A 16890-nucleotide genomic window follows, 5' to 3' on the forward strand; every position below is an offset into this window, starting at 1 on the left:
CTCTGAATTCACACACTTTGGGCAGCACTGATTGCTTGCATAGGGTGCTAGGGGCTTACATCTGCCACACTCACTGTGGGCCTGAACAAAAACCCCAGTAAAATCGACAGAAAGCCTCCCAATGATGTCAATGTGAGGACAAGGCTTTGGAGGGGGGCAGCTTTTATATATAAAATATATAATATATTTATATATATAAAATATTATTTTTCTTGATGGAGATCAATTTTACCGCTAAAAATGAGTCATAATTTGCTTAAACTCCGAAACTCAGGGAAAGATGCCATAAGCCACACATCTCTCTTCCCCCAACCCAAAACAGAACAATACTTTGGTAACATGAGAGGAGAAACAATGATCACAATATACCTGGGTCAGTAGCAGATACTATGGCACCAAACAACAGACAGTCCGTAAAGTAAAAATCTCCTCCAAGTTGCCCGGTTACTTTCATCAATGCTACACATCCATACATGAGCGACCTGTTGAATAAGCAGAGACATAGCTGGATATTTGGAAAGCTTGTGAATATTGTTTTAACAATGCAATTCGCTTGAATTTGCAGGTTTAACCCGTAAAGTTACCTCAATACACAATATTTTATTTATATTAAACAAGAACGGCAGAGTTTGACCGGCTGGGCTGTGTTCATTGACGGGGGCAAGTCGGCAAAGCGCTAAGGGCCCTCAACTCCCATTTAATCCATACCCAGTGCTGTGTATGTGGTTAGCAGCACATGGATTTAACATCTGAACTACTCCGTGCATAAAGCTACTTAATACGGAACAATTTGACAGGATAAGTATGTCAGCAGCTTGTGGAATGTGTAAAACAGACCATCGCACCTGCTCCATCTCACAAGTGGTTTAATTTCTACAATGTTTTATATGACTGGTCAATGTAATGACCTTTCACTGACTTTGTATCAAGCCTCTTTCTTTTTCTCTCTCTCTTTTTTTAAGACAAGTCTAGATGGAGGCTGAGGTTGCTTTGATCTTCCACAATCTCCTCTTGAAAGCATCCTATGTAATTCTCACCTTTTTACTACTTAGAATAAGAATTAGTTCCCTCTGTCTATATAAATGAATAATACTAAATAGAATCATAGCATGGCATAACCAACAGTATCCGGGAGCAAACCCAAGCCCCATTAACTTGCCAATTTAACACATCACAGTAATTCTCCTGCTCTCTTGCAATATTCTAAGGGACATTTTCAAACACAAATTTGTTTCAGCTCTTGCTACACATGCACATATTGTATCCTACTAGCTAAAGGGCATCACATCACTAATCACAGGTTAGATCAAACACAGCATGTGTGGGGAAAAGGGAAGGTATTCCTGGAAAGAAGAAAAAAAATCTACTGATTACTTCAATAGCCTAATCCTGTGTTACTTAGAGTAACTCCTTCTACCCCAGAGGTACTTCCCTATCTTTCAGGCAAAGAAAATTAAAATATGTAATTTCATTTTTTAAAAGTTGATATTATCTTGTAGGTTTCTGCTACATTTCTCCAGTCTAGTAGCATTGTGCCCTACCACGGACCAGAAGAATGAATCACAGCACAGCAGCATTCCGTACTGCTCCTGAAGCAACTCCTGAAGCCTTTAATCCCTCGGGGAGGTTTTTTTACCGCTAACACTAAAACAACACTTGTAGAAACCTCTTACTCTTAGGCCAAGTTTTCAGTTTAGACACTGTTACAGTTCAGGTGTTTGGGGTGGTGTTGTTTTTTTAAATACCGCTATGCAGTTTGTGTGGCCCTCTATATTTCATACCAGTGCCTCACTTGATGCTTATATCTACCAAGTCTTTCACTGATCCAGTCTCATAAGTAATATCTGGTATTTAAAGACCTGTGAAAATCTCTGGAAACCTTTTAAACCCAATTTAATATTTTTATATCAATATTCTATTTATTACAGTAGTAACTAGAAACCAAGAACTACAGTATAATATTTGTCAGACCCTAATTGATCTTCAACAGCTCTGAAAGGTAGGCAAATAGTATTAATTCCTCCTTTAAAGAAACTGAGACAGGGAGGTTGAGTATCTGGTCAGAGCTGGGATTAGAACACGGGAGTTCTAGCTCTAAGTCCTGTGCTCAAATCATATCACTCTATCTTACTCCACATCAAGGATAGGTCTACCCTGCAAGCGAAGATGTGATTATAGAATGGGTAGGCATCTCCATACTACCTTTAATCTACCCAGCATAGGTAACAGCACCATAGAAGTGTTGGCACAAGCTAGCAACCAGAGCACAAGCCCTCTATATTGCCAAAACCTGTGGATGGACTTCAAATACTCACCCTATCACAAAACAGGAGATAGCCGTTCCAAGAAAAGCATACGCTAGGATTGACCCCAAGTTTCTGAAGAAATGCCTCTAGAAGAGAAAAAAACACACTGCATTACAGCTGTACTGATGCTTTGCATTCAAACGGTTTGTATGTTCCTCAGACCATACACATTAAGGAAGGGTTGTCAATATCTCATCTTATACTTTGATTGTAAATTCTTTGGGGCAATCAAAGTGTGTTTGTACAGCACCTTGATCCATGATCTGGCCCCTAGGTGCTACCACAATACTACTACTAATAAATAAATCAAAATGATCTAATTGTTTGCTTTTAGCAGCTTGTTTAGCAGATTGCTGATGCTGAGGACTGGGGGATTTCCAAGCCTGGAAGGATTATTTCCTTTTACATGAGCCAAACAGACTCATGTTTCCTTCCTTACATATTAGCACTTCAGAGATTTGGCTAGGACAAGGAACCTGTCGCTTATTTCAAACCTGCAAAAAAAGCTTCACCGTGACCTAATTTGATTTAAGTGCTTGTAAATGGTTTGTAACTGCTCCCTCCTGGGGAACTCCTGAGGAAGCTTATGTTCTCCTCAGTGACCCAGGCCAAAATGCTGAATTCCCCTACCTCTGCTTTTTGTAAGCCTTGGTAACAATTGCCTCAATAACTTCTGGATCCCATGAGAAAGCTCTGACCCATACACAATATTCTAACATGGCTATAGTTTCCATTTCCCCAGTCTTTGTTGCTTTTTTACGAGAACTCCCATACCTGATCCTTTATACTTGTGTATTTTGGGGAGGGAAATAGACAGAAATTTTACAAGGGATCAAGCAAACAGGCACCCTCACATCTGAGTGCAAATTTGAACAAAAACTGGAGATTTCAGATAAAGAATATACAAGCAACAATTATATTTTTTAAACTTTTCTCCTTTTTCTGTATATATATATATACACATCACAATATAGGACAGCATGAGAACCTTTGCTTAGTCACTCTGGCAATGACCGCTCTAGAAATAACTAAGACAGAACGTAGGACTGTGCACTGCAAATGAGGCGTGCTGACGATTGTTCAGTATTACCGTACTTCCAGAGCTACAAGAATTTTAAATACCTACGACCTTCAAATAAAATGAAATGCAATGACACATACCCTTTTTAAGCTGTATCCTGCATAAAATATAATTGGAGGGAGTAAGATATTGAAAAACACTTCAGGATCAAAAGTCACCTGTTTAAAAAGAATAAAATCTGTTGAAATTAAGATTTCAAGAGACAAAAGAAATCACAGTAATCAGAATATGTTGCATATTTTATATATAATCAGACAAGACAGTTTGGCATGAAAGCTACAAGACTAACAAGAGTAATATGAAGTGCAATCCTTTAATTTGTAGCTTTTACAATATAATTAGCTACTGTAGTAAGATTAAACGTTCTGGTTTACAGTTTGCGCCAAATCCTGCCCCTGCTGCAGCTGAGAACAAAACTCCTATCAACTGCGAAGGGGACAGGATTGGGCCCATTTAACAATCCTGTCTTGGACATTTGCCAAGAGCTATGCCATGCAAAGTTTCCAAACGCTAAGCAGCTCACCTTTCTCAGCATTTCATTATCTTGAACGTTATTAAGTTCATGAGGGCTGATTTCCCCCTTCAGGGTATACTCATAATATTTCCCACTAACATTTACTAACAAAGTAGCTGGACTGGTTTGCACTTGGCAATTTAAGGTCACATTATTAACGTCGCTGGGAACGTGAATTCCATATCGAAGGATGACGCCCATCAGCACGCCTGGAAATAAAGACACAACATTAGCCATGCAACATCTGTAAATATTAACCAACTAAATTCCACCAGGAGATGTGGAAGATAAACTCTGTATTTGTGCTAGCTCCTTGCCAGCTTCTCAGAGCTGTAAAACCACAAATCTCTTTTAAAAAAGAAAATTCATCAGAACTTCTTCCTAGCATACTGACCTGCAGAATGCACATATTGGTAGCACACTGCCTCTCGAGGGTGGACAGAATTAGCATTTCTTAGGATGCAACTACTACATCCAGGAAACACACCTCAGATGTGGGCAGACAAATCATATACATCCCACTGACTGGAAACTCCCATGTATAAACAGTTCATTCACAGAAACTGCCCCATTTCCCATGACGCCTTCCCAAACTATAAAGACTTATATAAAAGAAAAGAATAAAATACTTATACTGCTGAGGGGAAATACACAGAGATTGTTGTGCATTCTTTTTAGAATGTGAGGAACACATATGTATTACAATGTTAGGGCACCATAAAAGCTTTAGAGGATTGAAAGATATCTATCCAGGATAAAAGGTCTCTTCTAGGTTGATAAAAATAAAGGGCAGTATCACTACTAGAATTCTAGGTGGAACTCAGTCCTGCCAACATATTAGGAAGGTGTTTAGTGCAGTGTAGCACCTGGAAATGAGGAAGAGGAATGCTGTGGAGTTGAGTTTAAGACTCCCTTCGCCTGGCCAGTCAACTGTATTGCAAAGAAAGGGCACTATACAAATCGCAGGCCAGTGCACTAAAACCACAATACTGCAAACCAGCTGATCAGAAAGCACCTAGCATTCTGCTGCTGCCAGTTCAGGAGTTGTTATTGACTCAGCTGGTTCATAGGGGATGGGAGGGGTATATTTGCCATAGAGTAAGAACAGGGCCCTGCATTCCTTTCATAGAGAAAACACTCATTGTTTACGTAACACTCAAAGAACACAAGAATCTTCAAGTTTTTCATTGGCATAAAGACGATCTTAAAGAGCTACTTATTGCACAAACTCACCAGTATTAAAGTTATACTGAAAGGCCTAGCTTAACCCACAAAAGCAAAGTGACTGAGAATTAATAAGAGGGGCTCCCAGAATAAAGAAGTTCTTGTTAGGTTTTTGCCCTGCTCCAGATTTTTCTGTATACAGACCTGTGTACACGACAGCTAGTACCCAAAGAGAAATCTGACTGGACTGATGTATGGGATGTTAAGCTCTTCTTGGTATGCACAATGGATGTATTTTCTTGGAAAGAGATGATTTTAGGACTGTCATGAATATTTGAAACTGTAAGAATAACCGTCAACCTTGTTTCAGTCTCCTTACAACCCGGGAGGTTCATTCAGGGATTATTTTTAACATTTCAAAGCTGGTAGGACTTAATAATACCCTCCACAGGACACCTTGCTTTGTGAATTTCTAAGGGATCTTGTCTTTCTTCATCTGCTTCTCCACGTCTTTTAATCTTTGCAAAGCAGTGCTTCATTTGATCAAGCTGGTTTCCTAGCAGGTGCCTTTCTGCACTTTGCAGTCCAGCTTTCAGTCCAACTCGAACAGATCTGTACATGACGCTGTGCACATATGAACAATTTAGGGGCACCTTAACAAGACTGGCTTCTAAGTTAAAATTCCTCAACACCTGTTGCTCCTTGCATTTTCCTGCCAAATAAATTTCTGGTTCCATGGAAAGCAGGAGACAGAAAGCGCTGGATAAACCTATAATGTTTGCTAAGACGACCATCTGAACCCTAAAGATACTGTATATTGTGTGTGTTAACAGAGCGAAGAGTCTGAAAGACAGCATGTTAAAGAGCAAAAATAAGTCCCCTTACTATAAACGGAATCACTAAATAGTATGTAAAAAAATATACACATACACAAATCAACACCAGAATGAGAGCTCAAGGACCCTGGGTCTGAACCACTGGGTGACACAGCCTCACTTCTAAATGCAGATTTGTCATTCAGATTTACCTATTAGGGAGGGACAATGTGGCTATGCCCAAAATAGATCTGTTTTGACAATGGTCCAGTGTTGCACTGAAGATGAATACTGAAACATGGGACACACCTTTCCGTTTGCCTTGCATTGGTTTTAGGTGTAACTGACCCTCTCAATAGAAATCTTGTGGCTACAAGACAGCATTAGTTTGAAGTGCCAGGCATAAATCCCTAGATGGCAATAAATTTCAGAGATACGAAGTGGGTGAAGGAATATCTTTTACTGGACCAACTTCTGCTGGTGAAAGAGACAAGCTTTCGAGCCACACAGTCAGCTCTCACTCTCTGTACCATGTATATGCGTTACTACTGCTTACCATTGCTGGGAACAGTATAAAATCTCAGGCAAAGATTGCTGGCTTGGAGCTCCACTCTGGTGACGCCACAATCAGAGAGGGTTTAATGTTTTAGTTTGGCAACACTTATAAAAACCTCTCCCTAAATCTGGCCTGGAGATTGATGGTGGGGAGCCTGCTGACACAGAAGAAAGGACATGGAAAGTTTAACGGCGAGGATGGTAGACTAAGTGGATCATTTTGAAACAAGATGCTAAAGCTAAGTGTTTTCATCACATTTACCTTTCAACAAACAGTGGAAGCCCATAGGCTTTTTAGGTGTTTCTGAATATTTCTGAGCTAGGGTTTAAAATTAAGATCATGTGCTGTCTATGAACACAGCTGTAATGATCTTAGATTTTTGATGCCTGGGTTGTGAGAGCGTCGTTTTAAGCATCTGTGTGAAGCACAAAGACCATCAAAATGCTGTTTTCCAATGTGCTGAAATAATTCACTGCTGTGCCTACGTCTTTTATTGCAGGCAGACTTTAGCCTACAGCACAATTTAGGAGAGAGATACAAACTCATCGAGAGAGAGAGAGAGAGATTATAATTTACAGTGAAAATATGAACAAGCTGAACCCTAACATTGTGTTTTACTGGCAAGAGATGCAGCCAAAAGATATCAAACATCAGTGCTTTCTAATGGAATTAGCAGATAGGTTTTCAGCCCCAACATATGCTACACCTGTGCTGGCATCCTCCATGCTTAGTTAGCAGCTTCACAGTACCAAAACTCAAATTCTGATGGGTCAGAAATACTGAGCCCAATTTACTTGAGAGTCTGAGGACTTACAGGCAAAGATGAAGCTTAAGTAGTTTACTTCGTGCAGTTTTTAGCTCGCTGCTTTTGAGCAACTAGGGTCCGAACAGCCTCTACAGCACTTGAAGAGATTAGCCTTCATTTTTCCTAATTCCACACTTGTGATCAGTCTTCAAAGGAGGCAAATCTCCAATATTTCCCCCAAAGCCATAGAGACAGAGAATGGTCCAGGTTTTCCTACGCAACCACTGAAATAGTATGTATTTGGTGTTATTCGTTCTGCTATTGATTCTCTAAATTCAGTTTAGGAAAGTGCAGATGGGAAAAAAAAGCACATTACAGATTAGTTTAGAATCCAAATTACATGACTCATCCTCTAGAAATGAAGGGAGAGCAACCCTGGGATGGGATAAGGGGTAATGGCAGAACAAAGATGACAACCTCAAGACACAAGTGGAGTCAAAATGAAGTCTGCAAAAACGGTGCAATTGCCATCTTGGCTGATGGACCAGGGATTTCCAGAAATAAAAGCATGAGCTACTACCACTTGAGCTAAAGAACTAAGTTTCTCTAGCTGGGGCTGTATCAACTCATATCCTCTGTGAATCGGGGGTCTTGTAACATACTCATCAGTGGGTTACACCGTTTTTTGCACATCAATGGAAACAACCTTCTTCCCTTTGTTTTAAAATTAATGAGAAAATAGGGCACAACACTCAAGAAGCTGAATGCATAAAAATCACAACTTTTGGATAGTGTTTTCCACTTGTTTTGTTGAGGACATTTGCCATACGATAGCTACCAGCTTGATGAGCTCAATCACAAGCACCTAATACTGCAACGCCAATTAGAACTAACAACTGACAGGAAAACTGAAATAAGAGCCATTTAATACTAGCTACAATACCAAATACTGAAGGCTACTTTTCAATCCTAAACATATACTTAGTAAGGGCTTGTTTAGAGTAGGATTTGTCGTCAAGTTACAACCTGACTGTTCCTTCTAGCTCAACTCTAACTCTCTCTCTGCCCATACGCCTAAGCCCCTCAATGTGTTGGTTTCAGTCATGTCATCTCAATCATGTTAATGCCCATGAAGCTTCACTGGTAAGGCAAGATTCCAATGCTGATCCAAATCAGTCCTCAGTGCTACTACACAATGTATGACAAAGTCACCTATCTGCCCATCTCCCCTCTCTCCACTGCATCAGTCAGTCCTAGGTCCTGAAATACCTGCAACTACACAGTGCATCTTCCTCAGATAACTCACCTCCTACTGCTAATGAGAATTCTCAGTATATCACCTTTCATTGCAGCTTACGCCAGGAATCTAGGCTCACAAACAGCTAAGCAACACACAGGGAAGGAAACTAACAAGCAGACAACAGAGAGATGGAGTGCTGCATTCTGGCCCCATGGATTTCTGGAAATGGTGAACGGATGGACTGTGGGAATTTTCATTCAAGTGACTTTCCCCTGCATAACCCCCAGATAAACAGACAAGCTCTATCACAAAGCCCTGCAAAATCAGCTGATCCAGGAATTCAGGGAGGCTTGTCACAAATCACTGCGACTAACATGGTTGAATGCTGTGACAATGTAGACACAAGGAGGCTGAACAAATCCTAGATACATGCATATCAACAGAGCATGGATGCAATCCATCAGATTAGTTTTAATGGAAATATAGAACTCGAGTTAAGAACAAATGAGTTAACTCTAATCTAGACAAGGCTTGGAATGGCACAGTTTAAATCACTCAGCTAAGTCCTATAGCCCATTGGCCTTACCCTACCTATCCATTACAACCCCAAAATTCAGTTAATACTTCGCAGAGATCACAGACACAGTCTAATCGGTTATTGATTAGAAATGTTCAATTTTGACTCACACTCCGTTAAAAAAACAACAACATGATTCGAGAGAGCATGTTATACATCCTTGCAAAAATTACCCTTTTTGGTACCCATCCCACTATATTATAAAGGGCTGCAAAGGATATTTTCCTCCACAGAGCTGCTTCTATACAGGCCACTTCACACCTCAAATAATTATGCCTTTTTCCCACTTGATCGCTTCGTTGTAGAGAAGTATTCAGAGGTGGAACTACAACCTGGACGGTGAGTGCTCTTAACAAGTGAACTGGAACAGTCCCATCTGCTCAAAGACAAACACTATGCAGCAGATTTACAAAATGACCCAAGAGATTTAGGAGCATGTCCCTCAAACTGCCAAGCACCCATCCTTAAATCAATGAGATTTGTGCTCCTGAATTCCTCAGGTGCTTTTGAAAGCACCACTTCAAGTGTTTGTCCACATTTGGGATTTCTGAATCCCCAGTGTAGGTACACTGTACTGGTGCAAGCCCCACTTTACAGAACTGCAGCACAGATGCACTGGTGCAAAAATCCCTAATACACAAGCCCTAAGGTCAATTCCTACATCACCTCACACACGGAACAGGGCCTCCTTTCTCTTATTTACGTTCCAGGTACTTACAAGGGATCAACTGTATCTTCTTGACAGTCCGTTTGTTATGGGGTAATTATTCTGCAATGCTCCTCGTTAACTGGTTTCCTTTCAATGGCATTTATTACAACAAATTGAACAGTTTTCAATGTAGGTGTTTGCATAGAGTATTGAAAGTAAAATGGATTTAAAAAATAAGTAATGAAGAGGTCCTAGCATGGCAAAACTACCTACAACAATACAAGCAGGACAAAAGAAGAGAGTCATATTTGGGACATATTTTAAGAAGGCCCGGTAACAGCCTACCTAAACAAGCATTTCTTTGGCAACCCCAGGGCAAGAGATGGAGTGGCCAACCTAGAGGCACACTCCATATCTGACAACAGTGGAAACAGCATTATTACACTGGAATATAAAAGACATGTAAAAATGAGCCTAGGATAGGAATGACTGGTGCTGTGTGGCTTCTGCCTCATGCACCTGATAGTGTGGGAAGAAAGATGAGGACGATAATGGTTTAACAACACTACTGAACAAACGGAGTACTTTACGTCTTCTGGGTGCAGTGCAAACACTCCCCCTACCATGGTAAGTATTATCTCCATAGTACAAATGGGGAAACTGACAGAGGTTGTGATTGGACTACAGTCTGAGTATAAACCAGCCACAGAACCCAGGATTGGAACCCTGGAATTTCATTGCCTGATGAGACATTCTTATGTTGTAACAAATCCACTGCCACCTAGGACTTCCCTAGTCTCAATAAGCTGCATCACAGAATGTAGCAAAGGCAATGGTAAAGAACTCCGGTCCTCCTGCCCTTTATACAGTTTAGTTCTGTGTTAGAAATAGCACTAATTCTCCAGGCCAAGATTTTAAAATGTGACTAGTTATTCTGAGTGCCCAACTTAAGACACCTTAAAGGAAGCTGATTTTCAGCGGGAGGGTGCTCAGCACTTTCTGACAGTCAGGACCCACTCTGGTGCCCCAAGCTGGGCACCCAGAAACACTAATCATTTTGTAAAATCTTGGCTCCACAGACTCACACTTTCATTGATGACAAGCTCTATGACCTCTGAGATTCATATAGGCATAGCTCTTCACAGGGCCACACTGATGTCCACCTCCACAAGACAAGCTGCAGGATTAGTGCCTCTACAGGGCCTCTACATGCAACCTCTTTGCCACAAGTGTCAGTTGGTCAGGAATTATATAAACACCTCAGCATGATCCCTTTTGGACATTAGATGTAAGATCTCCATTCTTGATATGATGCAATATATAATTTATTTATTTTTTAAAAAGCTTACCACCCAGTAAGTGACATGCTATACCTCCCAGGCAAAGAACACGGCCTAGGATCTGAGCAAGTCTCTGTCATCCTCTTAGCCTACTGCACCTTCCTTACTCAGTTGTCAGATCCATGTGAAATCAGTTGTCACAGAGTGACACCTGCACTCAGGAACATTTTTAATAGGCTGCCCCCATCTGAAAAGACCACTTTCAATATTCCCAAGACCTCTTAGCTAAAATACATTTTCTTGCAAATTTTAAAGACACACCTCGGCTACTATATAGGCCTTTCAAGAAGCCCTGGGTTAGTTAGTTCAACCCCTCATGCCCAGACCTTTCTTATGCAGGAATTGTGCCCAGCAGTGAGTGCTGAGGCTCAGCACCAGTGGGTGCTAAGATGGTGGCTCAGAGAGGGAGACCCCAGATGGGCATTTTCCTGGTCAGTCTCACCATAGATCATGGTCCCGTCTCACACAGAAAGTATATCACTGTAGATAACGGCAAGCGCTATGATGGGGTTGCAGGGTGAGCACTAGATGGGGGGTGCTGGGTGCAGAGTGCATAGAGAGGTTCATGTCCTGGCTAGTCTCATGCAGGCAGTGTGCACAGGGATGGGTCCGACTCAGTGGGTGGGAGATGGGGTTGTTTGCTGGGTGGCTCAGACGACGGTTGGGTCCTGGGAGGGTGTCTCGCTATAGATTGTTGCCAGGCAGATCTTGTGCAGTCAACATGTGCCAGCAGCGGGTGCCAGATGGGTGGCTAAATGTGGGGTGTTGTGTGGCAGTTCAGTGGGTGGGTCTGGATGGCTGGGGGAGGGAGGAGGGGCGCCTCACCGTAGACATGGCCAGGCTGGCCTCATGCAGGAAGTGTGACTGGAGGGTGGCTGCTATCAACTGGTTGCTGGGTGGCAGCTGAGAGTCGTGTGACAGCTCGGGGATGGGTGCTGGGGGTTGGTTGCTGGGTGGGTGCTGGGTGAGGGGTGCTGGGGGTTGGTGCTAGATGAGGGTGCTGAGGGCTGCTTGCTAGGTGCTAGATGGCAGCTGAGGGGGTGGGGGCTGGTTGCTAGGCAGCAGCCAGGGGGTGGGGGCTGGGGGTTTGGCTGCTGGGTGCTAGATGAGGGGGGCTGGATGGCCACTCAGGGGGTGGGGGCTGGTTATTGGGTGGGTGCTAGATGAGGGGGGCTGGATGGCCGCTAAGGGGGTGGGGACTGGTTATTGGGTGGGTGCTAGATGAGGGGGGCTGGATGGCCGCTCAGGGTGTGGGGGATGGGGATTGGTTATTGGGTGGGTGCTGGGGGGGGCTGGATGGCCGCTCAGGGGGTGGGGGCTGCGGGTTGGTTATTGGGTGGGTGCTGGAGGTGGGGGGGGGCTGGATGGCCGCTCAGGGAATGGGGGCTGGTTATTGGGGGGGTGCTGGGGCCTGGATGGCCGCTCAGGGGGTGGGGGCTGGTTATTGGGTGGGTGCTAGATGAGGGGGGCTGGATGGCCGCTCAGGGGGTGAGGGCTGGTTATTGGGTGGGTGCTAGATGAGGGGGGCTGGATGGCCGCTCAGGGGGTGGGGGATGGGGATTGGTTATTGGGTGGGTGCTGTGGGGGGGGGGGCTGGATGGCCGCTCAGGGGGTGGGGGCTACGGGCTGGTTACTGGGGGGGTGCTGGGGGTGGCGGGCTGGATGGCCGCTCAGGGGGTGGGGGCTGCGGGTTGGTTATTGGGTAGGTGCTGGGGGGTGGGGGCTGGATGGCCGCTCAGGGGGTGGGGGCTGGGGGTCGGTTATTGGGTGGGTGCTGGAGGTGGGGGGGGCTGGATGGCCGCTCAGGGAGTGGGGGCTGGTTATTGGGGGGGTACTGGGGGCTGGATGGCCGCTCAGGGGGTGGGGGCTGGGGGTTGGTTATTGGGTGGGTGCTGGGGGTGGGGGGGGCTGGATGGCCGCTCAGGGAGTGGGGGCTGGGGGTTGGTTATTGGGTGGGTGCTGGGGGGGGGCTGGATGGCTGCTCAGGGGGTGGGGGCTGGGGGTTGGTTATTGGGTGGGTGCTGGGGGGGGGGGGGCTGGATGGCCGCTCAGGGGGTGGGGGCTGGGGGTTGGTTATTGGGTGGGTGCTGGGGGGGGGGGCTGGATGGCCGCTCAGGGGGTGGGGGCTGGGGGTTGGTTATTGGGTGGGTGCTGGGGGGGGGGGGCTGGATGGCCGCTCAGGGGGTGGGGGCTGGTTATTGGGGGGGTGCTGGGGGCTGGATGGCCGCTCAGGGAGTGGGGGCTGGTTACTGGGGGGGTGCTGGGGGTGGGGGGCTGGATGGCCGCTCAGGGGGTGGGGGCTGGTTATTGGGTGGGTGCTAGATGAGGGGGGCTGGATGGCCGCTCAGGGTGTGGGGGATGGGGATTGGTTATTGGGTGGGTGCTGGGGGGGGGCTGGATGGCTGCTCAGGGGGTGGGGGCTGGGGGTTGGTTATTGGGTGGGTGCTGGGGGTGGGGGGGGCTGGATGGCCGCTCAGGGAGTGGGGGCTGGGGGTTGGTTATTGGGTGGGTGCTGGGGGTGGGGGGGCTGGATGGCCACTCAGGGGGTGGGGGCTGGTTATTGGGGGGGTGCTGGGGGCTGGATGGCCGCTCAGGGAGTGGGGGCTGGGGGCTGGTTACTGGGGGGGTGCTGGGGGTGGGGGGCTGGATGGCCGCTACGGGAGTGGGGGCTGGTTACTGGGGGGGTGCTGGGGGTGGGGGGTGCTGGATGGCCGCTCAGGGGGTGGGGGCTGGTTATTGGGGGGGTGCTGGGGGCTGGATGGCCGCTCAGGGGGTGGGGGCTGGTTATTGGGGGGGGTGCTGGATGGCCGCTCAGGGGGTGGGGGCTGGTTACTGGGGGGGTGCTAGTCGGGGGGGGGGGCCGGCGGCAGCTCGGGGCCGCGTGTCGGTTGCTAGGCTGCAGCCAGGGGCGTGGGGGCCGGTTGCCGGGCGGCAGCTCGCGGCGCCCCTCACCGTAGATCATGGCCAGGCCGGTCTCGTGCAGGAAGCGCGCTTGAAGAGCCAGATGGTGAGGATGGTGAGGGGGGTGGGGGGGCTGGATGGCCGCTCAGGGGGTGGGGGCTGGTTATTGGGGGGGTGCTGGGGGCTGGATGGCTGCTCAGGGAGTGGGGGCTGGGGGCTGGTTACTGGGGGGGTGCTGGGGGTGGGGGGCTGGATGGCCGCTACGGGAGTGGGGGCTGGTTACTGGGGGGGTGCTGGGGGTGGGGGGTGCTGGATGGCCGCTCAGGGGGTGGGGGCTGGTTATTGGGGGGGGTGCTGGGGGCTGGATGGCCGCTCAGGGGGTGGGGGCTGGTTATTGGGGGGGGTGCTGGATGGCCGCTCAGGGGGTGGGGGCTGGTTACTGGGGGGGTGCTGGGGGGGGGCTGGATGGCCGCTCAGGGGGTGGGGGCTGGGGGCTGGTTACTGGGGGGGTGCTGGGGGGGGGGCTGGATGGCCGCTCAGGGGGTGGGGGCTGGGGGCTGGTTACTGGGGGGGTGCTGGGGGGGGGGCTGGATGGCCGCTCAGGGGGTGGGGGCTGGGGGCTGGTTATGGGGGGGGGCTGGGGGGGGCTGGATGGCCGCTCAGGGGGTGGGGGCTGGTTATTGGGGGGGTGCTGGGTGGGGGGGCTGGATGGCCGCTCAGGGGGTGGGGGCTGGTTACTGGGGGGGTGCTGGGGGGGGGGGGTGGATGGCCGCTCAGGGGGTGGGGGCTGGTTATGGGGGGGGCTGGGGGGGGCTGGATGGCCGCTCAGGGGGTGGGGGCTGGTTATTGGGGGGGTGGCTGGGTGGGGGGCTGGATGGCCGCTCAGGGTGTGGGGGCTAGTTACTGGGGGGGTGCTAGTCGGGGGGGGGGGCCGGCGGCAGCTCGGGGCCGCGTGTCGGTTGCTAGGCTGCAGCCAGGGGCGTGGGGGCCGGTTGCCGGGCGGCAGCTCGCGGCGCCCCTCACCGTAGATCATGGCCAGGCCGGTCTCGTGCAGGAAGCGCGCCCGGCGGTGCTTGAAGAGCCAGATGGTGAGGATGGTGAGGGTGAGCAGCAGGATGAAGATGAGGAGGTTGGCGCTGTCCTGCCGGTGACTCTCCTCCGCCGCCTTCTCGGACACGATCTCCTCCTCCAGGGCCACGGGCCGGGCCGCGGCCTCCCCCCGCGCCGCCGCCCCGGCCCGCGCGCCCAGCCCCGCCGCCAGCAGCAGCAGCGGCGGCGGCAGCCCCCGCAGGGGCCGGCGTTCGGCCCCGCCGCGCAGCGCCATGGCTCCGGCTCCGGCTCCGGCTCCGTCCGCAGGGCCCGGCTGGCGAGCGGAGCTCGGCGCAGGCGCCGGGGCGGGGCCAGCGCGGGGCGGGGCTGCTGGGCGCGGGGCCTGGCTGCGCAGCGGGGACCGCTCCGGGGCCTGCCGCTCCCCCGCCGCCCGCCGCGCAGAGCCCGGGGTCAGCGCAAATGCCGGCGCCCCGCCGTCTGCACGGGGGTGAGGGGGCCCGGGGGTCACCGCCCAGGGCTCGCGGGAGGCCACCTGGGGACTGGGACTTTCTCTAGCTGAGTCAGTGCCAGGAAGAAAGCACCCCCCCCTCCCTCATTTCATAGCTAGCCACCTCGTGCCCTCGAAAGCCCACTTTCCTAGACTTGCCCAAGAGTTTGGGCCCGTGCCTCGCATCGGATGGCACCACATCAGCCTGCCACGGGGTAAGAGGGGACGACAGTAAGTTACCAACACCTTCGGAAAGGAGGTTGTTCCTAACTCTGAACTGTTTGTAGCTCTGAACGAAAAACGTGGCTCTTTTCAAAAGTTTACAATTGAACATTTCCTTAATACGACTTTGAAACTTTACTGTGCAGAAGAATAATGACGTTTTCCCTATTTTTTTGTTTTTAGTAGTTTATGTTTAACACACTACTATACTATAGGGTCTCTGCTGCTGCCTGATTGTGTGTTTCCGGTTCCACATGAGGTGCATGGTTGACCGGTCAGTTCCTAACTCTGGTGTTCGTAACTCTGAGGTTCTGCTGTACACCAAAACATCACAATATTTCATAAGCTCTGCAGCTTCAAAACTCTAGATGATTCCACAAGCAACACAATGGCAGTCAGTCAGTGGGATCTAAAACACTTCTGTGTACAGTGACATTAATGCAGTGCAGTTAGTGTGATTTCCCCCTCCCCCCCCAAGCGTAGTTTTGTGTGAGCTGTGTACCTGGAGAATAGGATATATGCTGATATAACCCTCACAACAGCCGAATAGGAGGGACAGTCAAAGGTGGCAAATACGCAGGCTGTCCATTTCTCCCTATTTGGGAGGGACAGGTGTTTTTTCAGAAAGGTATGTTCTAGCATCTTAACTGAAGTGGTTGGAGTACTGAATCCTTAACAAAGCCATCCTTTTTCTGAAATATTCATTAGAAACTGAAGTTAAACAGGTATTAACTAAAAATGAACCAATAAAAAAACTGCAAATGGTGTGAAAAAACTTTCTCCTTTCAATTGCTCAATACACAGACACATCCATGCATACATACATCTCATACGAAGTTATAATACAATAAATTATAACGGTGATTAATATATTTTCTTACATTTCTGGCTGCCTTACATGCTCTCTGACTGCTAAACTATTTCCTTATTCCATCATTGCAAACTCTGTCCTCAGCAGCTCTCTTTTAATTAATCTGCCAGATAAATGTTTCCTCCTTCTTCCCCAAATGTGTATTTCCCAAAAATTACGACATCCCAGAGGCCCAACGTAAATGAGATCGTTATGGACTAGTAACCGCTTAAAAATTAGCCCTGCAGGGCTAGAAACAGGAACCTTAAATTGTTGTCCCACCCAAGTTCCACAAAGCACAAGAATGGAGAGGGAGGCAAAAGGGATCCCCTTATTCTGGCACTCTCTGTTCTCAGAAACAACAAGGAGTCCTGTGGCATCCTGATACTCTGT

General features: G+C 48.3%; 1 protein-coding gene across 3 annotated transcripts in view; it reads right to left on the reverse strand.

The window, feature by feature from the left end:
* The window catches only part of SLC9A6 (solute carrier family 9 member A6), a 35395-nt gene extending 20129 nt beyond the window's left edge, over nucleotides 1–15266 (reverse strand). The window contains exons 1-5 of one of the 3 annotated variants that reach the window (XM_073358470.1): nucleotides 14912–15266; nucleotides 3911–4110; nucleotides 3468–3545; nucleotides 2316–2392; nucleotides 370–482 (exon numbers count right to left, since the gene is read on the reverse strand). In XM_073358470.1, coding sequence (XP_073214571.1) covers nucleotides 370–482; nucleotides 2316–2392; nucleotides 3468–3545; nucleotides 3911–4110; nucleotides 14912–15212 — 769 coding nt within the window. In that variant the 5' untranslated portion in view covers nucleotides 15213–15266. Of the gene's footprint in view, nucleotides 1–369; nucleotides 483–2315; nucleotides 2393–3467; nucleotides 3546–3910; nucleotides 4111–11429; nucleotides 12075–13939; nucleotides 13975–14911 lie in introns of those variants that run through there. The other 2 variants (XM_073358471.1, XM_073358472.1) reach the window with 2 other exon arrangements.
* Between the last annotated feature and the right edge of the window lie 1624 nt (nucleotides 15267–16890).

Source organism: Lepidochelys kempii, chromosome 9 (assembly GCF_965140265.1).
Source record: "Lepidochelys kempii isolate rLepKem1 chromosome 9, rLepKem1.hap2, whole genome shotgun sequence".
Classification (NCBI taxonomy): Eukaryota; Metazoa; Chordata; order Testudines; family Cheloniidae; genus Lepidochelys; species Lepidochelys kempii.